Source organism: Carcharhinus amblyrhynchos, chromosome 2 (assembly GCF_965287045.1).
Source record: "Carcharhinus amblyrhynchos chromosome 2, sCarAmb.v2.hapA, whole genome shotgun sequence".
Classification (NCBI taxonomy): Eukaryota; Metazoa; Chordata; class Chondrichthyes; order Carcharhiniformes; family Carcharhinidae; genus Carcharhinus; species Carcharhinus amblyrhynchos.
In genome coordinates this window covers 83,918,755-83,938,494 of record NC_137325.1, presented here as the reverse complement: position 1 = coordinate 83,938,494, position 19,740 = coordinate 83,918,755, and the positions used below count along the sequence as shown (strand labels likewise).

General features: G+C 41.7%; 1 protein-coding gene across 1 annotated transcript in view; it reads left to right on the top strand.

Annotated features, from left to right (window-relative positions):
* Window positions 1-19,740, top strand: part of sema5a (sema domain, seven thrombospondin repeats (type 1 and type 1-like), transmembrane domain (TM) and short cytoplasmic domain, (semaphorin) 5A) — a 179,986-nt gene that overhangs the window by 58,468 nt on the left and 101,778 nt on the right. The window contains exons 3-4 of the mRNA XM_080208270.1: window positions 6,057-6,156; window positions 9,408-9,453. Coding sequence (XP_080064396.1) covers window positions 6,057-6,156; window positions 9,408-9,453 — 146 coding nt within the window. The remainder of the gene's footprint in view (window positions 1-6,056; window positions 6,157-9,407; window positions 9,454-19,740) is intronic.

The window sequence follows — 19,740 nt, the reverse complement described above, 5'->3', positions numbered from 1 at the left end:
GTCTTTTGATTTCTGGGCTACCCTATGCCAGGTAAATACTCCATCAGCCTAAAAATTGAGGCTGGGTAAGAAGTGGCCCTTAAGTAGCCAATAATTAGTCACATAAGGGCCTCAGTTGGGGAAAGGTTGTGTTCTGTCCCAGGCCTTGACTGTATCAGTCCAAAATCACTGTGAGGTTGGGTGGAAATCCAAAAGGAATCCCATTCTTTCAATTTCATGCCTACCCCCAAACCTAAAAGCCTGCTCTGGTGGGGAAATGTAAAATTCAGGCCGATTAGTAATGTAGGGAAAATGTAATAACTGAACTTTGTAGATTTTTGTTAGACAAGGATTTGGGGGGAATTGGTTGAACTGGTGATTGCAGAGCGATGCCAATGGCACAATTCAATTTCAGTACTGGCTGACGTTATTCATGAAGTCCATGTCTTCCCAACCTTGCCCCTTGCCTGAGGTACGGTGATCCTCAGGTGAAATCACCACCAGTCATCTCTGTCCCTCAAAGCAGAGACAAACTGGGACCATGCAAATTTAATTTTTAGGGGTTATGGAACCAAGATAGACTCAAGATACTGTTCAAGCATGATCTAATTGAATGGTGGAACAGGCTTGAAAGGTTAAGTAGCACACAGCTTTTCTTATCATCTCATTCTTCTCTGCCTGTACAACTTCCTCTAGCAATATACCCACCACACCACCAAATATTCCGTTCCACTATTTCTGGCCTCTTCTGCAACCCTTTCTCATTTGTTTTACTATTGGTGGCCATCCAAATCTCTACAATTGCCTGCCTCTACAAATTCTCACCAGCTCCCTTTTCACCATAAAACCCTACTTAAAGTCCATGACTTTGACCTAACTTTTAGTTATCCTTCCTAATATGTCTTTTGGCATGGAATTTATGTATTCCCTTATGCCTCTGTGTAGTTGTGTATGCCAATTTTCAATGTTAGAGGTGCTGTTTGAAAGCAAGTTGTTATTTTCTTCTATTATCCTATCTCATTATTTCCCTTCTGACTCTGTGTCTTTTCCTGCAACATCTGTTTTTTACCCTTCATTGATCATTGGCCTGAGATGTTGGGTTGAATTTAATATCCCTGTCCACGTGTGAGAAAACCTGGGCAAGTCCACTGAAGGCATTTTTGGAAGATCTGACTGGACTCAATGGCAAACAGGCAGTTAACCCCCTTCCATTGGGGGAGGGACGTTCTGCCTCTTAGAGCTGCCGGCAAAACAGGGGCTTGCAGCTCTTCAGCTGCAGCAGTGCCATTGTTTTCTGATTCAGTGCTGAGGATACAACCAACTAAGCCAATCTGATATTTAGCTACTTAATGTGGCTACAAGAATGAGAGTGATGGGCCTAAGATTGATTGGGATGTGTTAAATTTTAAGCAGAACAAAGCTGAACCCGCTCAGACAAAGGGAATTGAAATGATAGCTTACAGAGTGGCAGTGACAGATGATAGGAGACAAATTAGCTTCCGTTCATCCAGGAATGTAACCAGGAAAAGATAAGGGAAGGAAATATACAAATAAATGAATGATAATTTATTAATGAGACGAACCATGCAGTCTTGCATCAATTGGCGTTGCTTTGGCTTGGTATAGAGATAATGTACTTTGCTGAAATGTAACTTCCTTCCAAAAGAGATGCATCATTCAGATAAGTGATAGGGACAGTTTTGAGAGAGAAGCAAAACTGCTTAGTTTAAGTTCAGTTTGCAGTCTGGAAATTGTATTGTGTGAGTTTCTGTTCTGTTTATTTAGGCACAAAAACCTGTTTAGATTGATTTTTCCCTTTCCCTGCCTTTATGATGGATTATATCATATGGCATGTTATTGATTTTAAATCCATGGCACATTGGGACCACTCCATTATCTCTCAAATGTCAAGCTTTCAGTAGCTGAGTTGAAAGCTAGTTTGGTGTCAATGGTTGAATGTATTCACCCCCCACCCACTTCTCCTTCCATCCCAAGACTTGGAGAGTAATGATCTCTGAAAGTTCATATGGAGAAGGAAAGCAGATGGAAGCTGGAAGATCGGAACAGCAAAAGCAGCTGAACGGAGAATTTAAAAAATATGGATGAGAAGGCTGCATTTATTGCACTCCTCTAGTTATTCGAGAAGGTGCTGCAGGCCTCCTCCTATAACATTGTTTCTGCTAATTTTGCTTCTGCAATGGCGTAAGGTTACCTGATTCTGGAGAAGGGCCACCACTACCCAGTTGTGCCAGAGGGGCATTTAGTTCAGTGAACTTTCTCCAAAAGAGATGGTGTGGAACTTGTGCCACATGACCCCCTTCATTCCATTAAATATCACCCATAGAACATATGAACCAGGAGCAGAAGTAGGTTACTCAACTCTCGAGCTTGCTCCACCATTTGGTGAGGTCATGGCTGATCTGATTATTGCCTCTAGGTTTCTGTCTATCCCTTTATACCCTTTTTGTCAGTCAAGAATCTATTCAACTCAGCCTTAAATATTCAATGATCCTATCTCTACTGCTCTGTGGGGAAGAGAATTCCACAGATTGCCTTGCTTTGACCAATCACAGTCAACTTGCCGACTAACTTGCACCCTTTTGTCATGCAGTATAAATCATTGTTCCCTTTGAAGTTTGGTATTCTCATGTCTGCTCTGATGAGTGCAAGATGAAAAGCTTCAGTAGCTTGCCTCCTTCTTAGCAATATTCAAGTTCTGTACTCAAAACTCAGTATTCTCACATTTTGTATTATTTTTCTTCAAAAAGAAAACTCTGTCCAGCTGCTTATTTGACATATCGTTAATTTCAGGCCAAATCCAGGTCTGCAAATCAGTTAGTTGATGGACAAATATTTAACTTGTTTTGGCAAGTTGAAAATTACTTATGGTATCAGTGAAAGGGACACTTATAAAGTGAATTTATGAAAATTGTATTTAATTGATAATCTGTTATGAAAAATTAAAGATTAATCTTCATGTCTAGCTGAGAACATTATAAATTCCAGTTCTGTTAATAAAATTCACAGATCATTTATTAGCAAATATAAGTAACTTTGTCACACTGACCTGCAATCCTTAAATCAGTGCCATTGGCCTGAGTTGGGGCTATTTATGTAAACACAGCAAGCTGCTAGTGTGATCCCCACTTGCTCCTGCCAATGAAGCAAGTTCTGATGTTGTGCCAAAGAACTGGAAGCCAGTTTAAAAAGGCCTCAAAACTATGAAGATCTGAACAACCTTTTACTGTAAGACTGGCTTAGCCTGAGGCCTAATATAGGTATGGATAATTGGCTTAATGAACGGATGTAGTGACCATCTTGAGGCTCTCTGTCCCACAAAACAACATTGGGGAACCATTGATCATTCCAACTGGGACTGCAATCACCACAATGATGAGGGGGGTGGCTTGGCAGGAGCACAAAGCTGGAAAATGGAGCTTCCAGCAATGTTCTGCTTCCTTGCCATAATTAGCCTATGGTGGGCAGTGAGGGAAGGGGTGTCTGCCAGCCAATCTTGAGGGGTTACAGGAGAAATATAAAGGTTGGGTTGGAAGTGACCATTCCCCAATCTTCTTGTTTCATTGATATCCTGTTATTATTTGAGATAGGAAAGCAGATTGAAAATTCAAGCACTAACTCAAAACTTTATTCTCAATTCTCACATTAGGATCAATTGAATCTTAATATTCTTAAACCCTGCCAAAACATTGGCGTGAATCTTCTGATCAGTAGCAATGCTGCACACATTTGCATTGCCTGTGAAGGTTTCCCCAGCCTGATGCTGGAGCACCTTTATTCCAATCCTGGCTGTCAGAGAAATGTGCAGCACAGCGTCTTCTGCCAAACTCTATTGGAGCAAAGTAGTGTAAAGGGAATAGAGGCCACGCCCCCTTTTTATGGCATTAACTACTGCATTCAGGTTTAAAGGTGCTGTCTAAGTGAGTGAGTGGGTTGGTGGGTAGTGGGTCAAGATGGGTTAGTTGGATAGTCAAGGGATAGTCAGGAGGTGGTTGGCTTGAGCTGAATGGGGTAGTTGGGTTGAGGGGAGGTGGATTGTTGGATCGGGGTAGTGGGGTTAAGCTCTGGATGGTCACATCAGAGGGGTATTTGGGCTGGCTCAGGAAGTAATTGGTGGTTGTGGGAGGATAGTTGGTTTCAAGAGGGTGAGGGATAGTCGGGGATGGGGGTTGGGTAGTTGGATGGTCAAGAAATATACTTCAGGGGCTGTTTGTGGAGTTACCCAGCTGTTGGAATGATTATAACCTGTCTAACACTTTCCGAGTAGTTATAAAGGTAAGTCGCACACGGAATCAAAAATTTTCACACAGTCTCCCTGAAAGCAGGGGATTTACCCGAGAAAGTTTAAACTTCCCAGGCAATTCCCACGTAAGTCTATGCATCATGACTTTGACAGAATCCTGAAATGCATCTTCTGTCATATGTCTGATCTTTGGTAATCGAAGACCAGAGGATTTGGGCCATTGTGTTGTCTTTCTCTTGATGTCATTTTCATGCTGTGTAGAATGAGCTGACTGAATGGCTGCTTATCTCTATGGAGAGAATGCACTGAATTAGATTTGGGGTTGGCATGTGTTTCTTCACTTGCTGTCCTCAGTTCTGCCGCTGAGATCCCTGGAGTAAGCAGAGTTAGAAGTTTTCTTTTTCCTGGATCACTTCTTTTTTGAACTGCGAACTTTCTCTTCAGAATGGTGAAATTTTGCAAAAGAGAACTATAATCTGATCAGCACCCCTGCCTCACAACATCAGGGACTCGGGTTCAATTCTGGCCTTGGATGACAGTGTGGAGTTTGCATGTTCTCTCCGTGCTTGTGTAGGTTTCCTCTGGGTACTCACGTTTCCTCCCACGCTCCAAAAGTGTGTAGTTAGGTGGGGTGGCAAAAACGGTAAAAATGTACAGGGTTACAGCATTAGGACCGGGGTGGGGGGGGGGGAGGGGGGGGGGGGACCTGGGTAGGATGCTCTTTCGAAGCGTCAGTGCAGACTTGATGGGCACTGTAGGTATTCTATGCTTTTGCAAATTTCAATAGCATGGTTTTTGTTGATTTTTTTAACAATGCAAGTGTGAAAGTTTGTTCTGGGTTAATGAAGGAAATCAAAGGCAAGATGTAGGCATTGCTCAGAAAGTTAAATATAAACTGAGCACTAAATAATCAGTGTCAGCTACTAAAAAAAGTGATGGGCCCCTTGAGATGAGAGTGAGGTGTTTCTTTTCAAGCAAGAATAATAATGAACCCTGATGAAACACAATCAGCAGGGAAACTCGAAAGCTGACAGATTCACTTGGAACCTCAGATTAATTACAAAATACGTCTTGCAATAAACAACAACTTTGACCACAGCAATTCAGTTGTAAGGAGTCCTGTGTTCAAAGTTATGCTCTGCAGGAAGCATTTAAAAAGTAACCGACAGAACTTTACTGTTTACAGGCAGTCTTACTGCCAACATATTTACTGTTAAATTGCATGTTTATTACCAGGTTAGGCAAACAGAAATGCTAGAAATCGGATTCATGGTGGGTTGACAAAACAAAAGCAATTTGTCATTCAAAGCCACACTGTTATTTTCTCAAATGGGTTTGGCTGGTGATTGGAGAAGACTTGAGGATCAATCAATTCGTGACTTTCTGACAGGAATCGCAGGAGCATTTTGCAGGAGCAGAGAGATTTTGAGATTGATTCTGATACTGGTAAGATTAAAAAAATTACACATTTAATCTTGTCAGTTGAATTTTGGAGAAACTGTAGTGCATCTGGAAGGTTTCTTTTATCTGTCCCACTAAGCTTGAATTTAGTCCCTAGGGGTTCCATGGAGCTGGCGCCTGGGTGATAATGTTGATGTAATTCTGTCAGGGCTGACACTTCAGTAACAGATTGATACAAACCCAGGGCCCAGTTCTTGCGCATTTAATGACAAGTCTTGATTCCAAAGGCCTTCTTGTCAGCTTTAATTAATCTAGTTCACTGCATTTCAATTACAAGTATTGACATGAGCCTATTGATCGCCTCCTATGTAATCTGTTGCCAGCTAGGTTACGGATATTTTTGCTTTCTTCTCAGATATTGCATCCTGGCTGCACACATTTAAGGCTACAGATGTAACGGACTATTCACAACTGACCTTTGACCCCAGCCATAAAGAACTCATCATTGGAGCAAAGTAAGTCTTTTTTCTTATGTGTAAAATTGCTCTTGACAATTTTGGAAAGACAAATTTACTAAGGTTTGTGAAATTCCATATTGAATGCCACTTCTTTCAATTGCTAGAACAATCAGCTTTACTTGACTGCTCTTGTCAACCTTGTTCAATCTTGATTACCTATCAGATGCTGCTAAAAAAAGAACTATTGTGTTGTCAAGAGTTTTGCTAGTGATTTTTTTTGATAATCTATCGGCACTTAGTAGTAATTTTCCATTAATGGCATCTACCTTAGATGCTAAATGAAAATTATTAATATAATAGACTAGACAAGGTCTTTTGCTGTCCCCTCATTTGTTTGAAAGTAAAGCTGATAGTCTAGGGATAATGGGTTGAATTTAATGCTCACAGTGGTGGGCTGAAGAGCAGTTGGCAAACCTGCTCCCCCAGACCCATTTTGGTGCCCCTTACCTCATTGGAATTGGGGTCTTTGTCGTGTTCAGGTCTGATATCCCTCAGTTCTCCAGTCTCAGCTGTGCCACTGAAATTGGTGAGTGCTGCCAGTATTGCAGTAGGCCTTAGCTGCAGAGTTGTTGCTAGAGTCCTGGTGTGAAAGTAAGTGAGGCTGGATAGTCTGATGCAGTTGGAAAGGCTCCAGCAAAGAAGTGGGCACGTGGGGGGGAGGGGAGGAGTGTGCTTAGTATTTAGGGAAGCAGGAATCATCACTCGAGGGCAGCCCTTACTTTCCACAGGTATCTCCATTAAGTATGGAATACCCAAAGAGAATGTCCCACCCCCAATTAGGCCACAGGCATACTGGCCAGCATTCAGCAAGTGGGTAACCCACATGTTCCGGCCCTCATCTGATTGAATTTCAGCGGCAGTAGAATGAGTCCCCAAGTGGCCATTAATGGTTGCCAGTTGGCTTCTAGCTGTGAAGGTCATCTTCGAACCTTCCTGCCTTGCACCTGACTGAGGGTGTGTGGGGAGGGTATGGTGGTGGTGGAGGATGTAGCAGGTGTTGGAAATGTGACTGGGTCTCAAATTCATACCTTTCTGTTCCCTGATTAAACAGGTCTCTTCTCCCTCCCAGTCCTCCACTACACCTCTGGGATGGGATAAATAAAATTCCAACCAAAGGTTAGCTTGTATCTAACCTGCAGGATTTATCCGTTGGGTGGAGGAGCCCAAGGAAAGATTCCAAGCCACACAAGACTGTTGCTGACATTTCATGTTGCCAGCTTCTGCTCCAAGTAATTGAAGAACAAGTAACTTCACAAAATATGTTTTGCTGATGAAGTCAGTGTGGCTGTTAATCAGCAGAGTTGCCCAAACCTGTTCAAAATGTTGAGTTTCTAATCAAAAAGTAGGAGTGGCAGACTTCTACATATAATCAAAAACCATAAAACCAAGGAATGTGGGCGCCTTACATTTAATTTAAACAGACAAGAAACCACACTGTCTTCACATGCTCAAGTGTATTGTGCTGTTTAAATTATTTTAAAATAGCAATATATTCACATTGATATATGTAAATGTTAAACAGATAGATAAGCCCAAATCTGGATTTAACCAAAGCTTGTCTACAACATTAAATATATAATTTAGGATGAATGAACAAATTACACGTGAAAGGACAACACCAAGAATATGTTTATTAAGATAACGTCAAAGTGAAGTGGCCATGACTTATTCTTATAGTCCCATTTCAGATACACTATTTAATTGAACATATCTGTGAGGAGGATATGAATGATGCTAAAAATAGCCAAAGAGCTGGATAAGCAGAGGTTCTGCTGTTCTTACTAGCACAACCTCTAACATGACAGGAATTTGCATGTTCTCCCCATGTTTGCATGGGGTTCCTCTGGGTCCTCTGGTTTCTTCTCTCAGTCCAAAGATGTGTAGGTTAGGTGCATTAGTCATGCAAAATTTCCTCTTACTGTCCTGGGATGCATGGATTAGAGGGATTAGCAAGGTAAATATGTGGAATTACAGGGAAGGGGCCTGGGTGGGATTGTTATTGGTGCAGAATCAATGGGCCAAATGGCCTCTTTCTGCACTGTAGGGATTTTATGATTTTTGCATCTATCTCCAACTGGAAATCCAAAGGAACAGCTTGACCAGTGGCAGAAGAGTGGGATGGAACAGTAGTAACAGGGTGCTGCAGCCAGGGAGCCTTTGGGGACAATCTTGGACAATTGGGAGCAAAAGAGAAAGATCCAGATGACAATCAAAGGAAGGATGGTAAAGAGGAAGCTGGAAATTGGGAAGGTTGGGGGTGGTCAATAGAGGGAACTTGAATTAAATCCTGTAATAAAGTGTCCTGCTTCTTTCCAGGGGAACCTTGGACTAATTGAAATCTGCCACTTCTTAAACCAGCAGGTTGGGGTCACTCTTATAAGTCTTCTGCCCACAACCTTCCCCACCTGACATGGGGGAGTTAATATTGAGATTATAGAATTTACAACACAGCATTCATATTTCTGCCATTATTAGCTCTTCAAATTGAACTATCTGCTCTAACCCTTGCCTATTTCCTATATCCTTTTGAATTCCTCTCCTTCAAATACTTCCCAATTCCTTTGTAAATGATGTTCTAGACTCTGCATCAAAGATCATTTGCAGTATAGAATTGCATGGTTTAATAAGCTGTTATGTGCAAAAATTCTTCTAATTTGTATCTTGTTCTTCTGGTAATAATCCTGAGTGCATACTTCCTTGTTTGTCAATCGGTGGAAACAATCTTACATTATTTACCTTCTCAAAACTATAAATACTCTTTAATCTTCTCTGTTCTGGAGAAGAAGCCCCAATTTTGAGCCTTTCATCAAAACGATTTATATAGCTAATCTTCATTGAAAATTTTCTAGTGTGCCACTATCTTTTTAATAATGAACTTAAATGCAAGTAATAAAGTATAGTGGCCCAACCACTGTCTTGTAGAAGTCACAACAACAGTCTGGCTTTTCAGTAGCCATTTTAAAATGAACATTATCCTATGGGATATTGACGTTCAACTCATGGGGACTTCTCGGTGACTTTTCTTTGTTTAGAAGTTCAGTTAATTGCAATTGAGGTGATTACTGAGTGGAACGACTTTGAATCAGTGTTTGTGTTGCAAAAATGTTCCAGTTACATGGCGGATCCCTTGTCCTTAAATATAAAAAAAATTATAGGATGTGGGTGTCGCTGGCAAGGACAGCATTTATTGCCCAAGCCTAGTTGCCCTTGAGAAAGATCAATGAACATGTATTTTCTATCTTTTACAGGAACTACCTCTTCAGGCTAAAACTAGAAGATCTGACGTTAATCCAGGTGCGTGAAACCTGTTTGTTTTGCTTTAGCAGAAGAACGCAGTACAGCATAGGAGTAGATGTTTTAGCCCACGATGTTGTCCTGAACAGGACGCCAAATGAAATGAATCCCTTCTGCCTGTCCTTGGTCCATATCGCTCTATTCCTTGCACATTCGTGTGCTTATCTAAAAGCCCCTTAAACATCCCAGCATATCTGCCTGCCACCCCTAGCAACACATTCCAGACATCCAATATTGTATGTAAAAATACAAATGTAAAATCCATGTACACATCATTCACTATTCTATCCTTATCAATCACCTTCATCACCTCCTCGAAAAAAATCAAATCAAGTTAGTAAGACATGACCTGCCTCACATAAAGCCACGTTGACTTTCCCTAATTAGGCCATGCTTTTCCAAATGCATGTAAATCCTGTCCCTAAGAATCCTCTCCAATAGCTTCCCAACAATCAACGTGAGAGTCACTGGTCTATAATTTCCTGGATTATCCCTTTTTATTCCTTGAACAGAGGAACAACATTAGCTACTCGCCAGTGCTCCAGGACCTCTCCACTAGCTAGCCCCACCAATCTCCTCTCTTGCTTCTCTCAATAACCTGGGGTAGATCCCATCAACTCCTGGGGACTTATCCACCTTAATGCTCTTCAAGAGACCCAACACCACTTCTGTAATGTTTGATGCAAAGCTGACATTTTTGACAAATCATCTGGTCAGCTTGAGTGTTTCAAAGAAAAACAAGTGTCGAACCTCCTGCTTCTAATCATATCTAATAATTTCCCACAGCAGGGTGAAAGACTTTTAATGATGTTAAGGTGCCAGTGAGAATGTTTCGTCTTGGTCACTCTAAGGAGATCAACAGCTGGACTTCAATCCCAGGGTCTTGATCCTGATGCTGGGCTTAAATATAGGTCGGGAGCGTGGAAGTGGCCAAGGTTGGTCCCTGAATAATCAACAAAGTGAACTCTGTGGCAACACTGTGTAATTCTGTTTGGGCACTGCAGGTAGGACGGCTAATGTGAGTGCCCAAGGCTGTGGGTTGCTGGTAACTGCTATTAAAATAGGTAGGAAGTGCCCTTTAAAGACTTAAAAATAAAATGTGGCCACAACTGCCAGGCAATCATGGGGAAGGGGGGTATAAAAGGAGGTTTCACCATGTCACTGGAAGGCTTCTGCAGTCTGCGTTCCAGTGGGGGACCAATGATGTAGTGTGATGAGTATCCTTAATAGGCCCTTTAATTAGCCTTAATACTTGGGAGACAAATACCATTTACCTCCCAGGAATAATCACAGTAAAAATTGGCCGGAGACAAAAACAAGTCAACAGACTGACGCACTGTCTGGTAGCAGGAAATTAATGGCACGCCCATCCCTGAAACTACTGTCTTTGCAGAATTAAAATCCAATCACAGATGTCTATTTTTTTTGGTAGTTTCCTGAGTGATCACAATTGTGTTTAGTTTTGTGAAAAATCTTCATGTGTGGTTCCTGGATGAAGTAGCATTTAAAATCTTTAAATGAACTGGCATTGTTCCCAAGGCTTCCATTTGCTCTCTTTCCATCGATATTTCATTACAACTACATTTTGGTTTATTGCCATTAATGGCAATGCTATGAATTCAGTTGTCCATTAGATGGCAGTGATTTTTCCACATTAATTCCTTATATGTAGATTAGTACAAGCTAAATTAAAATCCAACAAAAATTGCAATGCACCAATGAAAACTTTAGTACAGTTTTCTAATAATATCAGTTGTTATATCAACACAAGGATTTGAAAAAAATGAAGAAAAATATATAAATTTCAATCCCCTATCTGAACACTGAACCAGGATGACACACAGAATGGAAAATACTTTTTAGGATTAGTGATCAGAGGCCAAGGATTAAACCTGGGACCTTCCTGGTCTCTTTGACCGAATAGCACAATATGCATATTCACTGAAGCAGCAGAAAAGCCAGATTGCTATTTCCTTATGATCAAGGGAAGTAAGCAATTCAGGTAATCACATAGAGTTTGTTTGCTGAGAGTTTGTGTGTTTAAGTCCCATATTTGTTTCTTACTGTTCACATAAATCAGTATTTGACACGTTGCAGCAGATTATTCACAGGTAAAGTGTTGTATTTTGCATGCAAACTCATTTACTTTCAGCTGTGGAAATTTTCAAAGCTGATCCTGAATCGAGTTTGGAGCAAGGAAATTAAAATTGATAATTCTGAGAAATGCAGTTGCTCTGTTACTGAGAAGATTTTCTGTCCACCTCTGTATCTCAGTCCTGATATTGCTTTGTATCAGACCTATGAATGAATCTGGAATTTGAATTTGCTGCTCCGTATATTCCCTGAGGGTAGACGGAAGGTTTGTTTTACATCCACTTTTGTTGTTCAGGTTTGTAATTATAGCTTTAAATACTCAGAGTTAATGGTCCCTAGAAGGGTAGGGGGTTTTTAGTTCAGTCGGGCAGCATGGTCGGTGCAGGCTTGGAGGGCCGAAGGGTCTGTTCCTGCGCTGTAATTTTCTTTGTTCTTCATTCTTTAGAATCGTACTTGCAGATAAATCATTCCTTGACACAATGAAAGGTTCCAATAATTTGGAGATCATATTAATATAGGAACAGAAAATATCTTGTGGCCTTTTGGCCTGTGTTAATTGTTAAGTGAAACCATGCTATTCTGTTGTATATAAAAAGAAATACTGCAGACACTGGAAATCTGAAATAAAAACAGAAAATGCTGCAGATACTCAGCAGGCCAGGTAGCATCTGTGAGAGAGAAACAGAATTATCTTTTCAGATCGATGATTTTGCATGAGAACTGGGAAAAGTTAGAGATGGGGGGGCGATTCTCCCAAGGTTTCTCAGTGCCAAATTGGGGTAAAATTTGGCGTAATTCCCACTTTTTTTTTGAGTGAGATTTTCAAAATGAATCTCCTTCACTCTGAGCACAGTAGTGTGCCTGAGCGAGATTCAAATTGAAAGTCTAGGGGCAGGGCCTATTCCTGCTGGAGAGGCTGGCAGCATAGCGCTGAGTGGGACACTGCACTTGTGCCGATCTGTCATGGCGGAGATCAGCACATGTGCAGTAGCCCTGCACTGTTGGTCTCCCAATCGCTAGCCAGCTCGATTGCTGGCTAGCCCCGTGACCCCTCCAAAGCTCCACTCCCCAATCACTGCCCTCCTGGTCCTCTCTGGGCAAGCACTGATGTCCCCGCCCCCCACCTGACCCAATCAGCCACTTCCCTCCCATTGCCCATAATTCACTGATCCCAATGCAGGGCGGCAGTGGGTCTCCCCAGCCCCCCATCAGCCCTTTCCCCAGTAGACCCTGGCCCTGGCCCCTTGGCACTGCTCAATGCCCAGAGGGCACTGTCAGTGTCCTCCGTGGGCAGTTCCAGGGGTCCAGGTTGACAATGCCATGCTGGCAATGGCCAGGAGGCACCTCCCCTTACCTCCAATCTTCTGGGGGCCTCCATGACCTCTCTTCAGTCCAGCGGGGTCAGCCGCAAGTTCCCCATTTGTGGGGGGGCTGTTGTAAATCCCGCTGGAGTGAACCATTCCTAGTTTGTGTGTGTGTGTGTGTGTGTGTGCGTGTGTGTGGAGGGGGGGAGTGGTGTTTGGGGGGGGGGGGGGGGTGATGCTAGCAGGCCCAGAGACTTCAGTCCCAGGCCTGCGAATGGGATTCAAATTGAAATTTTAATATTTAAATCAGCTGTGTGGCAGAAATCGCCACGGAGCTGACAACTTCAGAAAACCTGGAGTTGGAGATGCATGGAGGCCATGGCGCCCAGTGGGGAGCCCACAAAATGGCTTCCGCTGATGTCTGTAGGCCTGTTGTGCTGCTTGAGCAGCGTGGCTGGCTGGGGGAATCGCCCCCATAATTGTTATTAAACAAATAGATGGGAGAAGGGTGGGAAGACATTATACTCTTGCCCATTATACCCCCTTAATTGCTCACTTTGCCACTGAGTTGTTTAGCAGCCCCTTGAAATTGTTGCTTGACTACCTGTGCAGTCTGTTCTATAGATTAATCACCTACTGTGTGAAGCTGTTAATCAAATACCTGTTCACTTTCATCTTCTGAGTACCAGTTGGTTACAGCCCTGGTTATAAAAGCAATGATTTGTTGTCCTAAGCATCTTGAAAATGTCATTAAGCATTCCCAAGTTCATCTTTCATTCAGTGTAAACGTTCTAATTTCCCTTAGTTTATTTCATAACTCATGGCCTAACCTCCATATCAGTGTAATTAACCTTCTCCATTATATATTTAAGGAGCATCTTAATGGATGAAAGTGAGGTGAAGAAGCTGAAAGTTGTAGGGAAGGAATTTCAGAGCTTAGGGTTAAAGGCAGCTGAAAGAGTTGCCACCAGTGATGGAGAAATTAAAATTTGAGGGGGGGGGGGGGTGGGATGGGGGGCTCAAATGGCCAGAGTTGAATGAGCACACATACTGGGGAGAATTGTATGGCTGGAGGAGATTACAGAAATAGGAAAGTGATATGATTTTGTCATTTGTGGTCATACTTTTTTTAAACTTCCACCATTTCTCCACAAAATTATAAACTGCACTAAGTCAGGCGCATTAAATCATTATTTTATATTTATATACAGCCCAGCCATCTAGTGAAGTGTAATGCTTTTACACAGTATCTGTGCCTCAATCAGCCTTCAGAAACAAACTCTCCCCATGGCTCAGGTTTTATTCTGGAATGACGGCAATGGAATGATTTGAGAATTGCAAGACATTGCTGGAATACATGAACATATCCAGAGGTGATAGGAAGAGAATGGGACTAGATGCGATCTAAGACACAGATAGCAGAGTTTTGGATGACCTCAAGTTTCCAGCATACAAAATGTGGAGATCAGTTAGGAGTATGTTGTAATAAGGAGTAAGGCAAGAGACAACAAAAGAATGAGCTACGATGGAGATGGGGGACGGTGGTCAAGCAGTGTGATGGAGTTGGAAATAGCTGGTCTTAGTGACAGTGCAAACGTGTGGTCAGAAGCTCATCTCAGTGTCAAGTATGACACCAAAGTTACAAACAGACTGGTATGGACTCACTGTTGCCAGGAGTGGATTTGGCAGCAAGGGAACAGAGTTTGGAGCAGGAACTGAAAACAATGGCTTCAGGCTTAATTGGAAAGAATTTCTGCTGATCCAGCACTGGAATTCAGACAAGCAATCTGGTAATGTTACAAAGTGGAGGAGTTGTAAGAGGTGATAGTGATGTAAGACTGGGTGTCAACAGTGAACATGTGAAAACTAATGCTGTGCTTGCAGATGCAGTGTGTGTGGATGAGAAATAGGATGCGACCATAAATCTCTGGGGGACGTCAGAGATAATCGTGTGGGAACTTTGAAAGTGATTCTTGAGTTTATCTGCAAAAATAGTAATCTATTGCTAAAGATCACAAAACTCAATTAAGAGAAAAACTACAGAAGCACCGTGTTCGTGAGGTACAAGGAATGGATGAGATGTATCCAAGGATAGTGACAGAAGTGACAATGGAAATTGCAGAGACAGTGGCCTTAATTTTTCAGTTTTCTTTAGACCCAGGAATAGTGCCAGAGAAAATGAGAATTGCAACTGTTGCACCTTTTGTTCAAAGAAAAGGCTGTAAAGATAAGCCCAAGAACTACAGGCCAGTCAGTTTAACCTTAGTGGTGGGGAAGCTTCTGGAAACGACAATTCAGAGAAGATTAATAATCATTTGGGAAAATGTTGATTATTTTAGGAATGACAGCATGAATTTGATAAAGGAACATCATCTTTAATTAACTAATTTAAGGAGTGGGTGAGAGCAGAATCCCCTGGATTTCCTCCAGGTGTTCTAGTTTCCTTTCACAATCCGAGAGACGTGCTGGTTGGATGCATTAGCCTTGCTAAATTCTCCCTCAGTGTACCTGAATGGGCACTGGAGTGTGGCAACTAGGGGATTTTCACAGTATTTTCATCGCAGTGTTAGTGTGAGCCTACTTGTGACACTAATAAATAAACTTAACTTCAGCTCTTGTCATTTAATCACTATTTTCTGATTGCTCTTGGCTTGTATCTATCTACTATCTTTATGGTGCTGTGCAGTGTGATCTAATGCTCTTCACCTAGGTTTCTTAATATGAAGGTAATTATAAGAAACATACATCTTATTATGGCCAACATAAGACAGTAATGAACGCATGGCTAAAGGGAAAGGGGACAAAATCAATTGATAAAATTTGAGTTAAAAGAAAACCTGTATTAGCATTGTGGATCCTCATTTTACACATTAGGAATGATATGTGGGTTTTTGAGGCATATGAATCCCAATGTTTGTATCTTTCACAATCTTAAACCTGCCCAGTACTAAATGGTCAAACGTGGTTTGATTGTAACAATTTTCAAGAATATTTGTTAGATGGGAATCAAAGCAGTTGGAGTGGCTGTTTGGTATAAGTATATGTCAGAAACAAATGTAGTATATATTTTCTCCAGTTTATTGGCAAGCTTATGCAATCAGTGTCATTTTTAGTGGTTGTTGCTCCTGTAGAAGTCCTCTAGCTCAAAGAAGTTCTGAGACTAAGGGACATGGCAACCATTAGAATCATTAAAGATATTGGTGCATTTGGTCTCAAGTGAGCTGTATAGTGCCAGGCATGCCCACAGCCAATATTGGGTTTGTAATCAGATTTATTGATGTTTTGTAGTGTAATCTGATCCAAATCATCATTCCTAAAGTCAGTGCCATTGTTGGTACACAAAAAAATAAGGTATTCTGAGTCAAATCGTTCAGTCTATACCATTTTAAGTAGGAGATTACAGAAAAAACAGCTTTGATGAGGCTCCTTTATCGATAAATGTATTTTGGTAACTGTCAGCATAGCTGCTGGCTGCAGCAATTATGGGAGAGAAGCTTTCCATCTCAAAGGACAGGAAAGAAAATAGGACCAGAACTTTCCTGTCAAGCAGTACCCCATGCTGCTCCATCACAGATTCTGCGAAACTCAAAGGTATGGAAATATCAATGGGGATTTAGATTTTGACCAGAAGGAATCTATTAAAAATGGGATAAATCAGTATTGCTGTTTCATGTTTATCCAACTTCCTTAGTTTCTTAAAATAAGTCTGCCAAACTGTTGGATCATATAATTTCCTGTGTTACCTAATTTAAAGTGGGTTGTGGGGGCTGAAACTCCAGGGAATATGATGTTGTGTTCCAGTTTACTTATAGTCTGAGTTACTGTGGCACTGCGCACTAGTTGTAGCTATGAATAGTGATGGTAGAGGCTCCAACTTCCTTTCCGTCGCATGGCTGATCAGAAATTCCTCTGGTTCTTACTGCCTGCCATTGGTGTATGTTGGAAGGATTTGCAACTTGTCAACATGTTTGGCTCCATTTAAACTAAGTGGGAACGGTGGGGGAGGGGGGGGGGTGGTTGTTCTGGAGAGGGAATACATAGGCTTATGAAGCAAAAGAATATGGCAACATTGCAAAGCAGCTGTTTGGGTAATGGTACCCAAAGTGTGACAGGAAGGGACAGTGTGTACAAACATAAAAAAGCAGCAAATAGGATCAGAGGGAGAAAATGGTGAATAGCAAAATTAATGGCTCATTACTTAAATGCATATGTAGTATTTGGCACAAAATAAATGAGTTAATGGCACAAATTGAGATTAATGAGTGTAATATAATAGCCATTACAGAGACATGGTTACAAGGAGATCAAAGCTGGGAGCTCAATATTCAAGGCTATGTTATTTTTCATAAGGACAAGCAGGAAGGTGGCGTTATACCTATGTTAATATGAGATGGAATAAGTTTGACAACAAGTAATGCTCTTGGAATTGAAGATGTAGAATCCATGCCCATAGAAATATATATAGAAAACAGAAGCAGCAGTGGACCATTCAGCCCTTCGAGCCTGTTCTGTCATTCATTATCATCACAGCCAATCATCAAATTTAATATCCTGACCCCCCCCCCAACAACATCCCTTGATCGCTTTAGCTTCAAGAGCTATATCTAATTTCTTTTTGAAATCACACAATGTTTTGGCCTCAACTACTTCCTGTGGTAATGAATTCCACAGATTCACATCCTCTGGATGAAGAAATTTCTCCTCACCTCAGTCCTAAAGGGTTTAACCCTTATCCTCAACCTATGACCCCTAGTTCTGGATTCTCCCACAATTGGGAACATTCTTTCCGAATCTATATAACCTGTTAAAATTTTATAAGTTTCTGAGATTCCCTCTTACTTTTCTGGACTCCAATGAATCTAATCATAACTGACTAAGTCTGTCCTGCCATCCCAGGAATCAGCCTGGTAAATCTTTGCTGCACTCCCTCTTTAGCAAGAACATCCTTCCTCAGATAAGGACACCAGAACTGCACACCAAGTATGACCTTGCCAACACCCTGTGCAGTTGCAGTAAAACATCCTTGTTCCTGTACTCAAAACTTCTTGCTATGAAGGCCAAAAAGCTATCTGCCTTCTTTACTGCCTGTTGTACCTGTGTTCTTACTTCCAACAACTAATGCATGAGGGTACCAAGATCTCACTAAGTATTCACGTCTCTCAGTTACACCCATTCTAATAATAACCTGCTTCCTATTTTTGCTATATGGATGGAGGTCAGAAATAACAAGGGAAGAAAACATTGATGGGAGTAGCCTACAGGGGCCCTACCAGCAGCTATACTGTAGGATGGAGGATATATCAGGGGATGCTGAGGGCATGTAAAAAGGAGGTACTTTAATCCTCATGTGGATTTAGAAAATCAAATTGGCAGAGATTGCCATGAGGAAGAATTCTTGTGAGTGCATTTGGGAAAGTTTCCCATAACAATGTCTTGCGGATCCAATTAGGGATCAGGCTATTTTGAATCTAATAATGTGTAATGAGAGAGGTTTAATAAATAATCTAAGTAGAAGATCCCATAGGAAACAGTGACCATAACATGGTAGAATTTAGCATTCAGTTTGAGAGTGAGAAACTTGGGTCAGAAGCAACTGTGTTAAACTTAAATCAAGGTAATTACAAAGGAATAATGGCAGAATTGGCTGCAGTGGACTTGGAAAGGTGTTTAGCAGAGAAGATGGTTGACCAGCAGTGGCAGACATATATGAAAATAGTTCATGACTCAGAACAGAAATATAATCCAGTGAGGAAGAAAGATTCTTGGATGGGGATAAGTCAAATATGATTAACCAAGGAAATTAAGGATAGTAGTAAACCGAAAGAAAAAACATAAAATGTGCAACGATTAGTGGTAAACCAGAGGTTTGGGAAAGTGTAAAAATCATTAGAAAAAGATAAGCTGTGGGTAAACTAGCAAGTAATATGAAAACAGACAGTAAAAGCTTCTTTAAATATATAAGAAGGAAGAGAGATGCTAAAATTAATGTATGCCCCTTAGAGAATGACTCTGGGGAAATAATTATCAGAAACCAGGAATTGGTAGAGGAGTTAAACAGGTACTTCGGTTGGATTGTTACGGATGTTCACACTGGCAGGATTTTCCCATTCCACTTGAATGAACAGGGGGGAACTCGGGAGATCCCCCCTCCTGAGTACAGAAGGTACAACTCTCATTACAGAGAAGGCGCAGATCCTGCAGAGATGGGCTGAACACTTTGAAGCCGTCCTCTACTGACTGTCATCTATTAACGATGAGGCAATAGACAGGATTCCCCAGGTTGATATCAACAGCGCCATAGATGACCCACCGGTAGTAGCCGAGTCATGAAAGCTGTCAGCCAGCTATCCAGTGGCAAAGCCCGAGGGGCAGATGCCATACCCGCAGAGATATATAAAGCTGCTGATCTTGCACTTATCGAGAAGCTCACCGAGTTGTTCCAGTCCTTTTGGAAGCAAGGATCCATTCCTCAGGAATGTTAAGATGCTTCTATCGTACACCTCTACAAGAGGAAGGGCAATCGGAAAGTATGCGACAACTACCGAGGAATCTCGCTGCTCTCCATCGCAGGAAAAACCCTCTCAAGAGTCCTGCTAAATCGTCTGGTTGCTCATCTGGAACTGGGCTTGCTTCCAGAGTCACAGTGTGGCTTCTGCAAAGGTCATGGGACTGCTGACATGATACTTGCTGCGTGCCAACTTCAGGAGAAGTGTCAGGAGCAGAATTGCGATCTCTACACAACCTTTGTTGACCTCGCGAAAGCCTTCGACACTGTAAGCTGACAAGACCTGTGGACGATCATGTCAAAGTTTGGCTGCCCTCCCAAATTCATTCAGATGGTACACCAGTTCCATGATGGCATGGTGGCCAGAGTACTGGATGGCAGAGA